This window comes from Canis aureus, chromosome 26, assembly GCF_053574225.1.
Source record: "Canis aureus isolate CA01 chromosome 26, VMU_Caureus_v.1.0, whole genome shotgun sequence".
Taxonomy (NCBI): Eukaryota; Metazoa; Chordata; class Mammalia; order Carnivora; family Canidae; genus Canis; species Canis aureus.
In genome coordinates this window covers 47199040-47215796 of record NC_135636.1, presented here as the reverse complement: position 1 = coordinate 47215796, position 16757 = coordinate 47199040, and the positions used below count along the sequence as shown (strand labels likewise).

At 51.1% G+C, this 16757-nt stretch overlaps 3 protein-coding genes across 5 annotated transcripts in view; 1 reads left to right on the top strand and 2 right to left on the bottom strand.

Moving 5' to 3' along the window:
- Positions 1-1878: 1878 nt before the first annotated feature.
- LOC144298566 (protein FAM209-like) lies at positions 1879-3533 on the bottom strand. The gene is made up of 2 exons (XM_077873655.1): positions 3202-3533; positions 1879-2229 (listed from the first exon to the last, which is right to left on the bottom strand). The coding sequence occupies exons 1-2, from the start codon at positions 3448-3450 to the stop codon at positions 1966-1968; spliced, it is 513 nt and encodes a 170-aa protein (XP_077729781.1). The 5' UTR covers positions 3451-3533; the 3' UTR covers positions 1879-1965.
- A 41-nt stretch (positions 3534-3574) lies between these two features.
- LOC144298564 (putative beta-1,3-galactosyl-O-glycosyl-glycoprotein beta-1,6-N-acetylglucosaminyltransferase 7) overlaps positions 3575-16757 on the top strand; it is a 28083-nt gene continuing 14900 nt past the window's right edge. Inside the window, exon 1 of the mRNA XM_077873647.1 lies at positions 3575-3678. The gene's annotated coding sequence lies outside the window, so the exon portion shown is untranslated. The remainder of the gene's footprint in view (positions 3679-16757) is intronic.
- RTF2 (replication termination factor 2) overlaps positions 7771-16757 on the bottom strand; it is a 40750-nt gene continuing 31763 nt past the window's right edge. The window contains exons 6-9 of one of the 3 annotated variants that reach the window (XM_077873651.1): positions 12289-12402; positions 9390-9444; positions 8981-9076; positions 7771-8078 (exon numbers count right to left, since the gene is read on the bottom strand). In XM_077873651.1, the coding sequence (XP_077729777.1) occupies positions 7900-8078; positions 8981-9076; positions 9390-9444; positions 12289-12402 (444 nt within the window). In that variant the 3' untranslated portion in view covers positions 7771-7899. The remainder of the gene's footprint in view (positions 8079-8980; positions 9077-9389; positions 9445-12288; positions 12403-16757) is intronic. The other 2 variants (XM_077873652.1, XM_077873654.1) reach the window with 2 other exon arrangements.

Here is a 16757-nt window from a genome sequence, read left to right as displayed (position 1 = left end):
GTAAGGAATTGTGCTGTTTTGCCTTCTCTTAGGGTCCCCATCTTCAGTTGCTCGTGACCTGGACAGAACTACAAAAAATGTGATTCATAAAATTACTTGTTTGCCTATCAGACAAATGTGGGAGGGTTGTGAAGGTTACAGCCTTATATATATATCTGCTCCTCTTGGACACTCTCCCTGGTTGTTAACATGTAAATAAGATTAGCATAAACCAGGGGTTGGCAAACTTCCTGTAAAGGGCCCCCATCAGCAAATATTTTCGGCTTTGTGGGCCACAGGGTTTCTGTCGCGCGAACTCAACCCTGCCAACCCTGCCAACGAGCACAAAAGCAGCCATTGGCAGTACGGGGATGAACACGCGTGGCTGTGTGCCAGCAAGAGTCAATGGACACTGAAAGGTGAATTTCATGTTATTTGCCCGTCGTGAAATATTACTCATCTTTTTTCAACCATTGAAAGACATAATAGCCATTAGCAGCTCATGGGTAGTATGAAACCGGGTAGCGAGCTGGCCTGTGAGCCATGGTTTGCAGACCCCTGGCCTCGTAGGTGATCGCCATTCATCTAAAATCTGTGCCACGTGGAGATCACAGGTTCCAACCAAAATATCTGTTGCCTCTGAGTGTCCTCAGAGTCGGCTGTGAAAACAACTCGCATGGTCCCATTTGCTTGGACAACTCGGAATACTGAACGCACAACTCCGCTCCTTCCATTTTTTCCCATCCTGTTAAGACAATAAGTGTTCAGGAGGGACGAGACGGGAAGAGATGGGCTTGGCGGCTCTTGTCCGAGGCCTGACTCCCCCCCACACGGGACAGAGCCTGAATGCTCGGCCCAAACAATGGGGGTTCGCTGATGGAGACTCAGGACTCCCCTGTCAGGCACACATTGATTTGGCCCTTCCGTGGTCCTCCCCACTAGCTTGCCTCTCCAGGCCTGCACCCGCTGACCTTGACTGGGGCTCAGGAGGCTAATTTAACAGCCTTGGGTAAGCATAGTTCCCATTAGCCATACAAAACATGCCAAAACATCCATATTTTTAATAAGCATTATACACATTCGTGTCAACTAATTTGGGAAGCCCCGGTTAGCTCACCTGTATCTGAATTACATTGAAAATATAGATCAATTCTCTATTTCTTAATCCAGTTAGACATTTGGTACAAGAAAAGGTCAATACGGGTCATCCACGAGACAGAATGAATAAAAAGACTTTTCTGATGGTAAGAAGATCAAGTGCTTCTAGAATCAAGCATTCCCCGACAGAGGCACACATGTGCGTCCACACGCGTGACCGCGCACACACACACACACACCCTCTTAATTCATTTTTCTTTTAAACCTGTAAAGTTGGCCTTTATAATAAGTTATAAAGAGGGATCCCTGGGTGGCGCAGTGGTTTGGCGCCTGCCTTTGGCCCAGGGCGCGATCCTGGAGACCCGGGATCGAATCCCACATCAGGCTCCCGGTGCATGGAGCCTGCTTCTCCCTCTGCCTATGTCTCTGCCTCTCTCTCTCTCTGTGACTATCATAAATAAATAAAAATAAAAAAAAAAGTATAATAAGTTATAAAGATAAAAATTGGTTCCATCTTTTGCACAAATAGCTACTACAAGGATGACTACCATGAAGATGGTTTCTGCATCGTATCCCAAATTTCCTAAGCCGTCTCGTCCTCCAGGGGCCCTGGTGCCGTGGCTGAGAAGGCCGCCCTGCCACCATGTTGCTGTCTGTGCTCTTCTCACCACTCTCTGCTCTAGTGGAGGTGAGGAAGGCAAAAACAAGAGAGTAACTGCTGCGGCTACTGGCTCACATTTATTTTTTCTTCCAGTTTCAAAAGAGAGGGGGCGGGGGAAGAAAAGGTGTCAAATTTGAGAATTCTTTTTCTTCAGAATAATTTTATTGGTTTGCATACGGTTTGTCAACACTCAATTTTGTCTCTCCTACTCTGACACATAAGTGCATTCATTCAGAGTCTTCTTCGCCCCATATTTCATAGATGGTAATATTATTGTGTGGCTCTGGAGGTACCTCCAAGTGCTGAAGCTTGAGGTTACTGCCAGTTGCCATGGCGACTTTCAGGTTCCGCACCTTGGACACGAATTTCACAAGGTCCATCTCCAGTTGGGTTAGGGTATTGAATGCATAGTCTTTGTTGGGGGAAGCATTTTGATTTTTCTTTAGTGGAGAGCGAAATGGACAGCCTCGAAGGCCGGAAGGATTCTGCTCCTGTCAAGAAAGATACTCAGGGTGAATAGCAACATGGGTGGCTTTGCTGTCCTGACGCAGTTCCGACAGGGTCGGGCTCACCTTGAGAGAAGACGGTTCTAGCATTGCGCTCTAGTCCAGGGATTGGCAAACTGTGGCCCAATCGGGCCCACCGGCTGTTTCTGTAAATAAAGTCTTATTGAAACGCAGCCTTGCTCATTTACTGGCACATTGCACGAGGCTGCTTTCACGCCCAAACGGCAGGGTTGAGGAGTCGCAACCGAGACTGTGTGGGCTGCAGAGCTCAAAGCATCTACTATCCGGTCTTTTCCAGAAAACGTTTGCCAAGCTCTGCTCTATCAGTTTGGACACAGTGTCATGAAGTTGGGGCCTGTCTAGCAGAGAACATGCCGTATTTCTCTCCCCCTTTCCCCGTCGGAGGCTTGTGCAGCCCTTTAGGGAGGAGCTGTTCCTCCCTTACACCTTTATCCCTTCACGACAGGTCTTTTCCTTTTCCTGGGATAACGATGCCACTTCCATTCGGTTCGGCAACTGGCGAGAAATTAAGAAACTCTTCTAGGGAAATTAAGAAGCGGGGGCGGCGAACCTGCCTCCAGGAATAACTTCGGCCCGAAACACCCCACGATCTCGAATCGATCTATCCCTTGTCAGGAAGAAGACCTCATTTAGTAGGACGGAGATCGAGCCACGCTCTTTGGGGGCCACCGAACAGCAGGGCGTCCTGGGCCGTGTGGGCCCGAGGGCCGGGGGCAGGAAAGGATCGTGGCCCCGGGTCATCACAGGACCTCGGGGTGGGCGCCTCGCACCCTGCCTGCGCCCTGCCGCGTTCCAGCACCCACCCTGCCTCCAAGGACCCCAACCAGCACCCAGGTCTCGGAGTCGGACGCGCCTGCGGCGGGCCCAGGGCGGCAGGCCCAGGGTGGCGGGGCCCGGGGAGGGCCCGGGGTGGGCCCGGGGTGGGGCCGTCCTTACCTTACTCTTCTCACTATCTCCTCGAAACTTCAGTATCACGTACAGCACAACAACGAAAAACAGCCAGAGCCATTTGCTCCCCAGCCAGCCCTGGGCATGCTCCGGGAGGTTTTGCCGGATTCGGAAGTGGCCTCCGCAGGGCACCTTCCCCTGCGGCTCTTTGGCCTTGTCTCGCAGCGGGGAAAACATGAAGGCGTAGCCGCAGGAGAGGCACACGGGCAGCAGCAAGAGCCATGTCAGCGTCCGCATGGTGAGCAGAGCTGGGGCGCGAAGCTGCTCATGGTGGGTCTGTTCCCGCGCACCCGGAGACCGGGTGCCTGGGGCCCGGCTGTTGGTGATGTCACAGAGGCCATTGTGACGCTTCGGGCGGGGGCTCAGGAGGCTCCCGGGGGTCGCCCTGGAGCAGCCTCCAAGGCGGGTGCAGCGAGGGCGGGGACACAGGCAGCCCCCCCGGCTCCGCCCTTTCTCTACGTGTCCCTGTGGGACCCAGAGCCGGGGGTCGGGGGGTGGCGATGATACCACAGGCTACACGCTGGGAGCCCCTTGGGCTTTGCTTGGCCTGCGTGGTTCCCAGACATGATTATTTGGGGATATTTATTTATTTATTTTAAATATTTCATTTATTTATTCATGAGAGACACACAGAGAGAGAGAGAGAGGCAGAGACACAGGCCGAGGGAGAAGCAGGCTCCCTGCAGGGAGCCCGACGCGGGACTCGATCCCGGGTCTCCAGGATCACACCCTGGGCCGAAGGCGATGCTAAACCCCTGCCTCCAGGAATAACTTCGGCCCGAAACACCCCACGATCTCGAATCGATCTATCCCTTGTCAGGAAGAAGACCTCCTCATTTAGTAGGACAGAGATGGAGCCACGCTCTTTGGGGGCCACTGAACAGCAGGGCGTCCTGGGCCGTGTGGGCCCGAGGGCCGGGGGCAGGAAAGGATCGTGGCCCCGGGTCATCACAGGACCTCGGGGTGGGCGCCTCGTACCCTGCCTGCGCCCTGCCGCGTTCCAGCACCCCCCCTGCCTCCAAGGACCCCAACCAGCACCCAGGTCTCGGAGTCGGACGCGCCTGCGGCGGGCCCAGGGCATCAGCCACCTGGCTGCCCTATTTGGTAATATTTAAATATTGGGAGGGACTCGACTTTTGAAACCAAGGTTTCTGGCTTCCTTGGAAAACAGGGATGAGCTGGTAACATCGGCCACTCGGCTGAGGCCAAACAGGCCCTGTGGGTGGCCACGCTCTCCCCCGTGCCCACCGCTCCCTCGCGCCTCCCTCCCGCCTCCACTCACCTATCATCCCTGGCTGTGCCGTGCGTGGGGAAGAGGATAAATCACTTCATTCAAATTGTGATAAGCAGCGAGCACTTTAGGAGAACAGAACTGTAGGAGGCGGCTCTAGGTTAGGTTATGCAGGGAGGCTTTCCTGAAAAAGACTTTCGGGTAGTTTGAGGGGCGATGACGTGGCTGGGGAAGGTGGGGGGTGCTGGCATCTGGAGGGGTGTGAAGACCCTGAGGGAGAAGGGCCCCGCCTGTATGCCAACCGAAGCCAACGTGGGGACGTAAGCTAGGGCTCGCTGGCCAGTGTATTTGAAACCGAACGTTTTTGAAATGACACGAAACCGAAAGAATCACATTTAACGGAACACAAGGCCTATGTACCTGTTCCCCCGTGTCGTCTGGTTCACACTCGGTCCCTAGGAATGAAATGTTCAGCTGTCATCAAGGATCCACGGGGGACCCTCCCCGTGCCTCGAACCATGCTGAGCTCTGGGCAGTGACCAAGAAGTTTTCAGACTATCTGAAGGCACAGGAGAAGCCGGCTCCTACACGCGCACAGCTCATGGAGAGGCGGGGGCCTTCCTGTAGGAGGTGGTCTGCTCGGGGCCTGCAGAGAGGCAAAGCCAAAGGGCTGATTAGAAGGTAGGCCGGTAAGAGAACCCATTCCTCCTCTCGAGGGCCTACTTTGAAGTTGCTCCTTGGGGAAGCAGCTGGCAGGTACCTCTGACCAAGTGCCAGAGGGGGTGCCCGGTGCCCCTCGGGGGCTCATCCTTGGAACCCAGACTCTGCCCTGGCCCTCCCGAGCAGCCTCACCCGGCTCTGGTGGGAGGGTCGCCCTGTTGCTGAGCCACGGCTGCAGAGCATCTTGGGGTGGCCCTGTGTCTATATGCACCCCGTATTTTAAGTCACTCCCCCCCCAACAAACAGGGCTCTAATAGCTCTAATATGTGGCGGTTTCGGTGTGATGCAGTGAGGGGCAGACAGGCTTTATTCACGTAGATGACCACACACAACAGGAATGCTCAGGAAATTTCCCTTCGTGTGATTTTTGTCGTTTGGAAATGTTTATGTATATTTAACGATAGCAAACGCCGTCGTGGTTTATTCGGTGCTCAAAAGCCTAAAGCAGCTTTTCAATAGAAGGAGGACAGGGGAAAGGCAGGTAAGAAGCAGAAAGATCTTTGAGCCCAAGGCTCTCTGGGTCAAAAGGCAGGAAGGTTCATGGTGTCGAGTGGCAATCTTCTCAGTTCACTGTGGGGAGGCTGTAAAACGAAAGAAAGCGCGTTAAACAGCCTGTGTCCTGGAGCTCTTGCCTTCCCGTGTCCCCCCCCCCCCCCCCCCCCGGCTAGCAGAGGCTCGGGTCCTGCGGGGTGGCCATGGGGCAGGAGCTGGCAGGTGCCCCGTCCTCCTACCTCTGGCCCTCACCTGCTGGGGCTGCGATGCTTCAAGGAGGGACGATGGTCACCAGCCACTCTCTGTGCATCAGTGAGTCCCAAGAGACGAAGGCCATCGAGTGCTTAACTCTTCAGGTGAGCGCTCAAAACAGGGCAGCTCCGAGCCCCTGCCGCCTTGCTCTCCCTCCCCTGTGTACCAGGCATCCTGCCAGGCCTGGGGTGGGGGGGCGCCGGATGAGTGCCACTGGCTCCTCGGGCCTCCGAGGGCTCGACGCTTCGCTAGGCACTGAAGGCTGAAAGGCCTCTCCAGAGCAAGCTCTCCTGGGGGGCTGCAGGTGGGGAGAGGCTGGGGCGCTGGGGGGGCTGCAGGCACGGAGGGAGGGGAGGGAGCGCCATGCAGAGCTTGGAGGTGACCTGGAGGGAAGTGGGCGGCCTGAGCTGCCCAGGTTCTGATGCTGGGGACACTGTGACCGGGTCACTGGGAAAAACTGGGGACAGTCGAAATATCCACCTCAATAAAATTAAAGCTAAAATTAGGGAAATCAAAGTTGGCAAAACAATGGCCGTTAACCTATAAAAACACCTCATGACTGAATCTGTGATTAGTGACATTCAGCTAAAAAGACTGTTTAGTTTTCTTTGTGAAAGGAGAAAACTCACTGTGACAGAGAAATTTTAGCCAAATAAGACAGGTACTGATCGTTATGAAAATAATTTGACAAAAGGAATAAAAAAGCAACTAGAAATGGTTTAACCGGGCTGTACAGGAAACACGTAAGAAGCGAGTGGGCAATTCAGGTTTGTTCTGGAAAAGTCTACAGCAAAAATTCACTGATGTTACTAGAGTTCTGATTAAAATGCTTCTGTATTCAAAGAAAGATGCCTTGGGGAGCCAAACTTTCTGCCCCTCAGAGGCCTCTCACACCGCGCCCCCTCCTGCCCCCAGCTCCTTTTCCTGCTTGTTAACGGAAACCAGCTGGTCCCGTCAACAGTGCGACTGGCTCCAGAGAGCCGTGCTGACTCTGGGATATTCCCAGCCCTGACTCAGCTGTCCCATGGGAATTCCAATGACTGCTGTCAGCACACGTTACGCATTGGTAAGAGACACCAATATTACATATAATTTCCTTCATCTTCTTTTTTAAATATATTTTTAAAGATTTTATTTATTCATGAGACACAGAGAGAGAGAGAGAGGCAGAGACACAGGCAGAGGGAGAAGCAGGCTCCATGCAGGGAGCCCGATGTGGGACTTGATCCCGGGTCTCCAGGATCGCGCCCTGGGCCAAAGGCAGATGCTCAACTGCTGAGCCACCGAGGCGTCCCTATTTCCTTCATCATCTGAGTGAAAAAGGAACTCAAGATATGCAAACGCTATGACACTATCAACGGAAAGGCTGTAATTTTCTTACTAAAAGATTATGGAAGAGAGAAAAATACACACAGGTGAGAGAAAAGCGGCCTTGCTTTATTTTTCTATCAAATCCTCAGGTACCCAACTAAATCGCTTTCATCTTGAAACTGCTAAAGTAAAGGAACTTCCCTGAAGTACTCAATTGGCAAGGCCCCAGCTCTACTCAGGGGCACAAATGCCTTCCCACAAACAGACCTGCAGGCACAGTGCATTTAAAATTCACTTCCTAGAGCGCAGATTCATTTGGCCTAACTGTTGGCAGCAAAATCATTACAATTTTAGTCAAAAGGGCCCAACCATACACCCCACCAGGCATCTAAGTCCTTAATTATTTCAAGCATAAGAAGTGTGGCCAGTGCGTCTCTCTGGGCCGCGGGGAGAGCAGGTGCATGTGCGTTGGAAGGGGGCGGCCAGCTGCCCAGCACGTCTGTCACTGGGAACCCACGCGCCTCACAAGCAAGAGCAACTACACCAGCAAGGAGGTTTGGGAGGAGGACTTTATTGCCCCGCACAGAGAGTGAGCAGAGTACAGGGGACAGTGACACCTATGCCACCTGCTCCCGTGGAAACGAAACGGAGCCCGCATGGCGTGGAGTGCAGCATGGGCTTCAGAAGCAGTAGGACGTGTGGGTGACCCAGTGGGCCGACTCCTCCTTGGAGCGCTTGGCAGAGCTGTGAGTCGTGAAAAGGGACTTGTAAGCTTCAGATTCTTCGCTATCGGCAATGGATCTCTTTGCAGCTCCACTCAGAGGCTTCCCAATTTTTCCAGAAGAGCTCCCATTTGCTGCTGGAAGAATGAAAAGCCAAATACTTTACGGGGGGGGGGGCCTACAGATCACTCCAAATATCACATTCTTTTTAAAAGGAAAAAAGTCTGTTAGTCTCAGTAATTTCCCCCTTCCTTTCTTGGGATAAACGTCACAGTATATCACCTCAATTGCCAACTCCTAAAGCAGGTGAAGCTACTGCACTTAAATCACTGAAAATCAACAACTCTGCTCTGCTCTGCTCCCCACCCTGTGAATGCTGCAGATCGGACCGAAGCGTGGGGGCTGTCAGCCTGTTTCACAGGGCCAGGAGCAGAACTACAAGAAGGCTGGGTCACCTACCCCAGGCCAGGTGGCTACTCCGTGTAGGCTGGGGACCTGAAGCCATCAAGTAGTACTGTGGGTACTTCTCACATCATGAAATTATACATTCCTTCACCTAATAATAAATCTGTGTTTCCTTTTCATAAAAGAAATCTTTGAGTTAAAGGCAGTGAGGAGAAATGCACCGACTTCTGGACTATATGTCAAATAGCCCTTTGACATGTGGCCAGGAGGCAGGTAAAGGCTGGCTAAGTGCCTTGTGCGCCATGTAAAACCCCAGCCTTAGTGGGACTGGGAACATTCCCGCCCAACGCCGAGCCTCAGGCCACTAACCAGTCTCCCCAGTGAGTCTGAGTCCAGCTCCCCGTGGAGCCTTGGTAGCTTGGCAGATATGTACTCAGCATCTCTGCCCAGGCTCCTTCAACCAGGCTTTGGGATAGGGGGACTGTTTCTTGGCCTCCAGGAGAGCTCAATGAACTCCTCAGAAACAGGACTTAGCATAAGCTTGAGCTTTTGAATTCACTCCAAGGAAACTGCAACATAACCCTCTGGGTTACCAGCTTTCTAAACAGCTCCCTGTTGTCTTGGCAGGACCCACCTGCACTTTTGGGAGCTGAGTTGGCTTTCTTCTCCCTAGAATCCAGATTGTTTTCTTCAGGCTTCATTGCCTTAATTTTTGATGGTCCTGGGGATTCTGTTAAAAAAAAAAAAAAAAAAAAAAAAGTAAACCAAACAAAGCAAAAGCATTAACTTTTTTTTTTTAAAGATTTTATTAAAAAAATATTTTATTTTTTTTAAAGATTTTATTTATTCATGAGAGAGAGAGAGAGAGAGAGAGAGAGAGAGAGAGGTGCAGAGACCCAGGCAGAGGGAGAAGCAGGCTCCATGCAGGGAGCCCAACGTGGGTCTTGATCCTGGGACTCCAGGAACACACCCTGGACCAAAGGCAGGCGCTAAACCACTGAGCCTCCCAGGGATCCCCATATTAACTTCTTCTAGTGTCTTACCTTCACTGACTCCTGGCTTTGAGACAGACTCTGCCGCCTTGGGTTTCTTTCCTTTCTGTAAAAAGAAAGAGGCAACTGGAGATGTGCTTGGGTCCACTCTCAGGGTACGTGCAGCTCCTGCCATCTGCCATCCAGGGGGCCTGGCCACCAAGCCGATGCAGTTCATCCACAGCAGGTACTTGTTCTGGAGCAGACTCTGATACCGCATCAATCCTAAACCTGGACCCTTGCCACGTTTCCAGTTACACTCCTCCGCCTCACTCAGGAATACACCTGAAGAGAGCTCCCTAGTTCTCTACTTATGTTCCAAAAATTTCAAATAAAGATGCCAGATTCCAGGGATAACAATGTTCATGGTGACTGCTGTATATAAAAGAGCAGTTAAACAACAAAGTATAGATGGGTACCTCAGGTCCAGCTGCCATAAAATATGTACTGAATCTAACCCACTCCAGTAACTCTTTTTCAGAGTTGTCCAACTGCTTTGATATTTAACTATGAGGACTTGAGGTTAGGGACACCTGGATGACTCAGTTGAAGACTGAGTGCAACTCTTGATTTTGGGGTCATGGGTTCGAGCCCCACATTGGGTGTAGGTAGAGGTTACTAAGAAAAAAGAGACTTAAAAAAAAAAGACCTGACACGATAGCGAATTCTCCTAAACTCTGGATTACTCCGGTTAGATTTTTAGGCACTAGAATTCAGTCATTCATAATAATCAACACTGGTCAGCAAAAATTTAAGAGATGACACTGACCATTCGAAAATCACATGGCTGTGTTACAACAGATTCAGTCACCGCACAAACAGAACGACGCTTACGCAGAGAATTTAACATGCCAGTCTCCAAGCTTCCAGAAGGTGGCGCTAAAGACACACGGCCTACTCGGCTGGGAAGGCTGCTGCCCCTAGAAACTGGGGAACCCACCTTCCTGGGCACAGGCCTTGAACTTGGAGCACAGGCAAACAGAGTGACCTGTAAAAGCCTCCCGTCTGTCTCACACACGCAGGGCATGCACTCAAATCCGTGAGGACGATACCCCAGTCTTCAAAAACAGACAACTGGATTCTGAAGCCTTTCCTTCACAGCTGAGGTTATGGAAGAAGCAAGAGCAGTAAGAAGTTAGAGTGGAAATGCTATGTCCTGCCTTCGGCTGAGGGTATATTTGGGAAATATTTTGGTATCCTGGTAGCAGTATCTAAGAGGCATTCCCAGAAGCTGAGAGAGTATCTTGCGGAGAGGGCTGTGCTGGCCCCACTGGGCTCTGAACACCTTGGCAGGAACTCTGGGACTGGAGACGACTCACCCCAGTGACACCGTTAATGACCATACAAGACACTGGGAGCTTCCTCTGAAACACACTTTTTAAACAGTGAGCTCGATCATGATAGCGAGGGAGAGTCCTTTTTGTTAACTGTCAAAAATATCTCAAGCTTTTTTCTTTCTGTTTTGCTCATTTGTAACATCAGCCATTTAGACAATGGAGAACGAGTGCACTTATATTCCAAGGGTCCTTCTCTTTCCTCTGTGATAATTAAAACAAAACAAAACAGGACAACTCTGAAAAATCTTTAATAATTACGTCACTGGTAAATGCATGCCACACAGGCAGGCTATTTTTCCCCACAACTTTATGTCCTCAGGACACAGAAACAAATTTTTTTTTAAATTAATTTATTTATTTATGATAGTCACACACACACAGAGAGAGAGAGAGAGGCAGAGGGAGAAGCAGGCTCCATGTAGGGAGCCCGATGTGGGATTTGATCCCAGGTCTCCAGGATCGCACCCTGGGCCAAAGGCAGGCGCCAAACCGCTGCGCCACCCAGGGATCCCAACAAATTTTCTAATACTTTAAGCTTTCCTTTGACTTAGTTCTGATCCCAAAATTTCTCCCACATTTACCCTGAAACTTACTTTCTTTTGTGGTTTTAATTTATTTTTAATTTTTTAATTTAAAATTATGATTATTTTTAAAAATTTATTTTATTATTATTTTTTTAGTAATCTCTACACCCAACGTGGGGCTGGAGCTCACAATCCTGAGATCGAGAGTTGCGAGCTCTAAGGACTGAGTTAGGGACAAATAAGTCCCTAACTTATTTTTTTTTTAAGAATGAAAATCTTGCTGTTCAGGAAAGATGATATGGATCATCTGTAAATACTTAAGCAATAACAAAATTTCCTGCTAGATCTAGAATGGATGGCACATAAAAATGACTTCTTAACTGATAAACTGTTTTGAGCCTGGTTATTATGCCAAATCATGAGGCAATGAAACCACTGCCTACGGAATGGGATGCTAAGGCCAGGGCCACAAAACAAAGCCTCCTTGTCACGCATCCACCCTTAGCTTTGGTTCCTCACTGGCTTCCCTGCCAGTCCTCACCATTAGAGGCCCCACTGGAGGCTCAGGGAGGCTGGGGGCAGCTCCCAGTCATGGGAAGGCTGTTACCCCACCCCACCCCCCGCCGGCTACCTGAGGTGCCTCAGCAGTGGGCAGGGATCACAGGCTCTGGGGGCCGCCCCGATCTCCAGGGTACTCCCAAGGACATTCAGACCTGCACAGCAGAGGCTCTCCAGATGTGCTGGGAACCTCTATGGCACAAGTTTTATGCACCCAGGACACACTCTTAAAGCCAGTGGCAGCACAGTGGTGGTGGTGGCTGCCCCTCCCTGGGCTGCACTCCAGGGACAATCTTGGTGACCTCCTAACCACACCTGTCCTGCGCAGGGGCTGTCACCATCCCCACGTCACGGATGAAGCAGCTGAATAAAGGAGAGCAGAAGTGCTGTGCCCCACACAGTGAGCCCTGACTGGAACCCTTGGAGGTCATAAAAAGCACCTTAATCACTGCACACCCGAAAGCACCGCCAGGCACCTGAAGGCTCCATTACCTTCCCGACCTTTGCCCTCAGCCTCCTCTCCTCCATCCTCTTCTTCAGCGTTTCCACATCCTCCTTGGTGCCATTGAGCACAATGACGTCGTCGTCCTGGAAGGCAGCCCCACACTGGAGAGGGAGAACACAGAGGAGACTGCATCACCACGCAGAGGGCAGCTAGCCCAAACGCTCACCCTGAGCCCTGCTTTGGCAAGTTCTGGGTATGGAGTCAGCGTGGCAGGCTTGAGAGGGCTAGCTCTGCAAGGGCCTAGCTCTGCGCAGTGGAGGGTGCCCACCATTTCCTGTGTCAGGCTTCTTTCCACCCAGGTCTGTCCCATGGCCCCGGACACGGGATACCCCCCGCCCCCGCCCATGGGCATTCAGGAACAGTCTGTGGCGGGAATCAGCAATATCTTCTCAGCACCTGCTGCCACGTCCTCTCAGGAGGACCAATGTCACGAGAGCCTGTGCTGTGCCTGCCGCGCACCACTGGCCACGGGCTCAAAGGGAACAAGCCCGCAGACGACCTGTCCCAGATGGAGCGGACGGTCGGCAGCCTGGGGATGGCAGGGTCTCCGGGAGCGAGGGGAGCCCTGGCCGGTGCCCGACCCAGGAGCTCCGGGGGGGGGGCGGTTCCCATCCCCTGCACTTCTCATGGTTCTCAGGTGACGCAGACGCTGCCCATGGAGGAACCCCTCCCTGCTCCAGTGCCTGGGCAGGCAGCCAACTGGGGGAACTGGGCTCCGTCCCAGTAGGACAGCGGGAGGACCTGTCTAGAGGCAGGGGCTGCTCTTCAGCTTGGTCCTAAAGCCCCCCTGGGGAGCCTGCCCTGCGGAGGGAGGGAAGGATCTGGGGCAGCATCTGTTCTGTCTTCTTCCTCCTCCTGTGGGTCCCAAGGCCCAGACACACCCGTGGATGGTCTTGGCCTCAGTTACCACATCTGTTCAATGGGAAGTAAGCGGAACTCCCAACCCAGTGGGGGATGAGGCAAGAGTTTAGGGTGACGCTGTAGGGACCGTAGCACAGGGCTGGGCACCCAACAGCCAACCACCACGGGCCACAGCTGTGGGTTTGTGCTTTCCTGTAGGAGAGCGACCTGTTCCGACACAGCCCCATCTCCAGGACACATGACGTCTCTTAAGTAGCTTCCTTGGGAGAAACCTCACACACGTGTGGCTGCATCTGCCTTGCAGAGGCAAGTGTGTCTGTGTCCCTTCATGGAAGGGAGAGAGCCTGCTGGATTCCTGCCGAGTCTGCCTGGGTCTCTGTCCCTTACCAGTGGCCACAGAGCCTTACTAGAATGCCGGGATAAATATGAGCTGTGAGCACATCATGTGCTGACCCCAGTGAGTCCTCGAAAGCCTACTATCCCCGAAACAGGAAGAGCCACTGACCTACTGTACCCAGAATCTCTTTTCTACAACACATTCTCAGCACAAGACACTGAATTGTTCTTCTTAAAAGCTGCCAAGACCTTCCCAGCACCTCCCAACACACAGGAGAGCCAGTCGACATGCGCTGACCCTTCAGGTGCTGCCTAAGCTTGGTTCTCACCTCCAAAACCCACCACACGGGCCCAAGGCACCTCCTTTTCTAGGGGAGATCTGGTAAGCTGTCACAACTGACGAGATCCCACTGTGGCCCACAAATCAACATCAGGGCCACAGAGAAGTCACATGAACAATAAAAGGGAACCTGACAGGGCACCTAGCTGGGACTGCCTTGGAAGAAAAGGAGCTTGTTTTTTGTTATCACTGCTGGGAGGCCTCCGGGCTCTGCAAGAGGCGGCCCTCTGGGAAGCCCCGCGCTGTGGGAGGTTTGGGTAGAGCCTTCCCCTGGGAGATCTCTGTCCTGAGGTGACAATGAAAAGGGATCTACAAGAACAGAATTGGGAGGTGGATACAGCCCAGTGGGGCCAGGGCTATGGCGTCAATAACCCTCCGAGCACACAACCAAGAGATAGAAAGGAGTCCCCATTTGTCCCGCTGGCCCGTCTTGCCCCCCCACACTCCAGGCTTTCTACAGCAGCTCTCAGCAGTCAACTGTCTCCTCCACCTGTGACCGTTTAGTTGTCTAGATAGGACTGTGGACCCTGTTCTACATACAGTTGTGGTGTGTTGTGCCTGGAGTTATATTTTTAAAACTGAATTAGCCACTAAGCATATAAAAAGTCAGGAACCTCTCACACTTTTAAAAATTGAGATATTTTTCTTTCTCCCCCAAATGCAAAAGATCTATCAATACTGAACCTGTACTCTCAAGGCCTCAATTGCTGGGACCTGAGCAGGGCTGCCCCCTAGAGCTGGGGCACATGACCCTCCCACTGGCCACAGGCCCTTCACATGCTCCTGGTATGGGTTTGACCCTGGCAGGCCTCTGACTGACCCCAGGAACTTGGGTGAGTGGCCCATCCCTTGGGGAAAGTGAAGCCAGAGCAGGAAGCAGATTTCTGTCCACAGTACCAGCTGCCAGGCTGGGTTCTTCTCTAGGGACTGAAGGGTTAAGGGAGGGTCACTGAGGGAGGGGAGGGCTGCGGCAAAAGCACGGCTGACCCAAAGGGACGGACCTTTTCTCCACTTATGAAGTAACACATATATGTGCAAACACCCATGTATGCCCGCAAATGCATTTTTCTTTTTGTTTTTTTAATTTATTCATAAGAGACAGAGGTGGAGACAAAGGCAGAGGGAGAAGCAGGCTCCCTGCAAGGAGCCTGATGTGGGACTTGATCCCAGGACCACAACCTGAGCCAAAAGCAGACGTTCAACCACTGAGCCATCCAGATGCCCCCAAATGCATTTTTCTATGTGTATGGTTACTTACTGCACAGTTGAAACCACAGATTTATCTTCAATTAGCTTCCTTTGATCAGTTATAATCTAGATGTCCCCCAAATGGGGAAATAGTTAAATATATCACAATAGGGGATCCCTGGGTGGCTCAGCGGTTTAGCACCTGCCTTCGGCCCAGGGTGCGATCATGGAGTCCCGGGATCGAGTCCCGCGTTGGGCTCCCGGCATGGAGCCTGCTTCTCCCTCTGCCTGTGTCTCTGCCTTCTCTCTTTCTATGTCTATCATGAATAAATAAATAAAATCTTAAAAAAAGGGCAGCCCCGGTGGCGCAGCGGTTTAGCGCCGCCTGCAACCCAGGGCATGATCCTGGAGACCCTGGATCGAGTCCCACATCAGGCTCTCTGCGTGGAGCCTGCTTCTCCCTCTGCCTGTGCCTCTGCCTCTCTCTCTCTCTGTGTCTCTCTCATGAATAAATAAATAAAATCTTAAAAAAAAAAATCTTAAAAAAAATAGAAAAAAAAATCACAATACATTCTTTAGAAAGAAGGGCAGATAGTTATTTCAGAGTTTCTGAAAATGTTGAAAGTGCTTATTATCATGCTAAGAGAAGACAACTACAAACTGTATATCCATATGACCTCTGGAGATTAATAGTTTTTAAAAGCATTAGAAAAAAAAAAGTCAGCAGGAAAGCACCGAGGGAACGGGTAGAATTATGACTGTATGCTACTCTATCTGTATGTCTGTATCACAAACAAATGGAAGAGTGGTTTCTCAATCACTATTCTTACAAATAACATTTGTAAAAAACAATCAATGAAATGCATCTCAGACCCCTAAATCCCACTGTGGGACTTGTATATTCTCCGCCACACAGCCTGATTCCTGCAGAGTGCTTCGTGGCACACAGTAAAAAAGCATGTGCCCATGTGTGTACTGACTTGTAAAACAGTGCTTCCCTCTGTCACATGTCGGAGGGAGGGACTGGTCGTTGTCGTCTTCAGCTGGGGCCCAGGATCCTGCACACAGGGCATCCAGTAAATAATCATGCTATGTCTGAATGAAAATAGAGACTGAAGAAATACTACTCCAAATGAAGAGGAAAGGGAATAAAATTTTAAAGCCAAATAGTTCCCCTGAAAGATCATATTAACTTTACACTCCCTACAACATGTGAGAGGGCCCAGCAGACCAGATAATTTGAAGGAACAAAAAAACTTACCCTGATCTAGAAGGCAAAAGAAGGTAAACTCCTTTTTGGCTTTGGTTAAGAAACAAAAATCCCTACCGCATTCCTACTGCCTCTCTCACTGATTACGTGTATATGCTTATAGGTCCACTTTATTAGGACATTCATTCAAAAACATTTTGACTTGAACCAACCTGTATAAGAAGTCAATACATTAGGCCTATTAACCTTTGCTCCATTTATCACAGTAATTCCTCCCGTATGTTTGGTTTTATCCTATATTTCCCTTAGGGCTATGGAAGTGTAAAGATGCATGCAGGCCACTCTATGTTCTCAGCTGTTTCTTTCACTGCTTTTTGGCTTAGTGATTCTTCCTCCTTCCAGGTTCAGGCTATGAGGTCACAGGTGAAATCCAGCACCAATCCTTATCCCCTAGGGACAGGCCACTACAAAGGGCCCAGGTCACGAGTACCCACAGGATGACTTTTCCAACAAGCATTCAA

Excerpts from the sequence above, each read along its gene's own strand:
- LOC144298566 (XM_077873655.1), bottom strand. The coding sequence starts at position 3,450 with ATGCGGACGCTGACATGGCTCTTGCTGCTGCCCGTGTGCCTCTCCTGC. Across the intron at positions 2,230-3,201 it reads GAGATAGTGAGAAGAGTAAG|GAGCAGAATCCTTCCGGCCT; the intron begins GTAAGGACGGCC and ends CTTTCTTGACAG.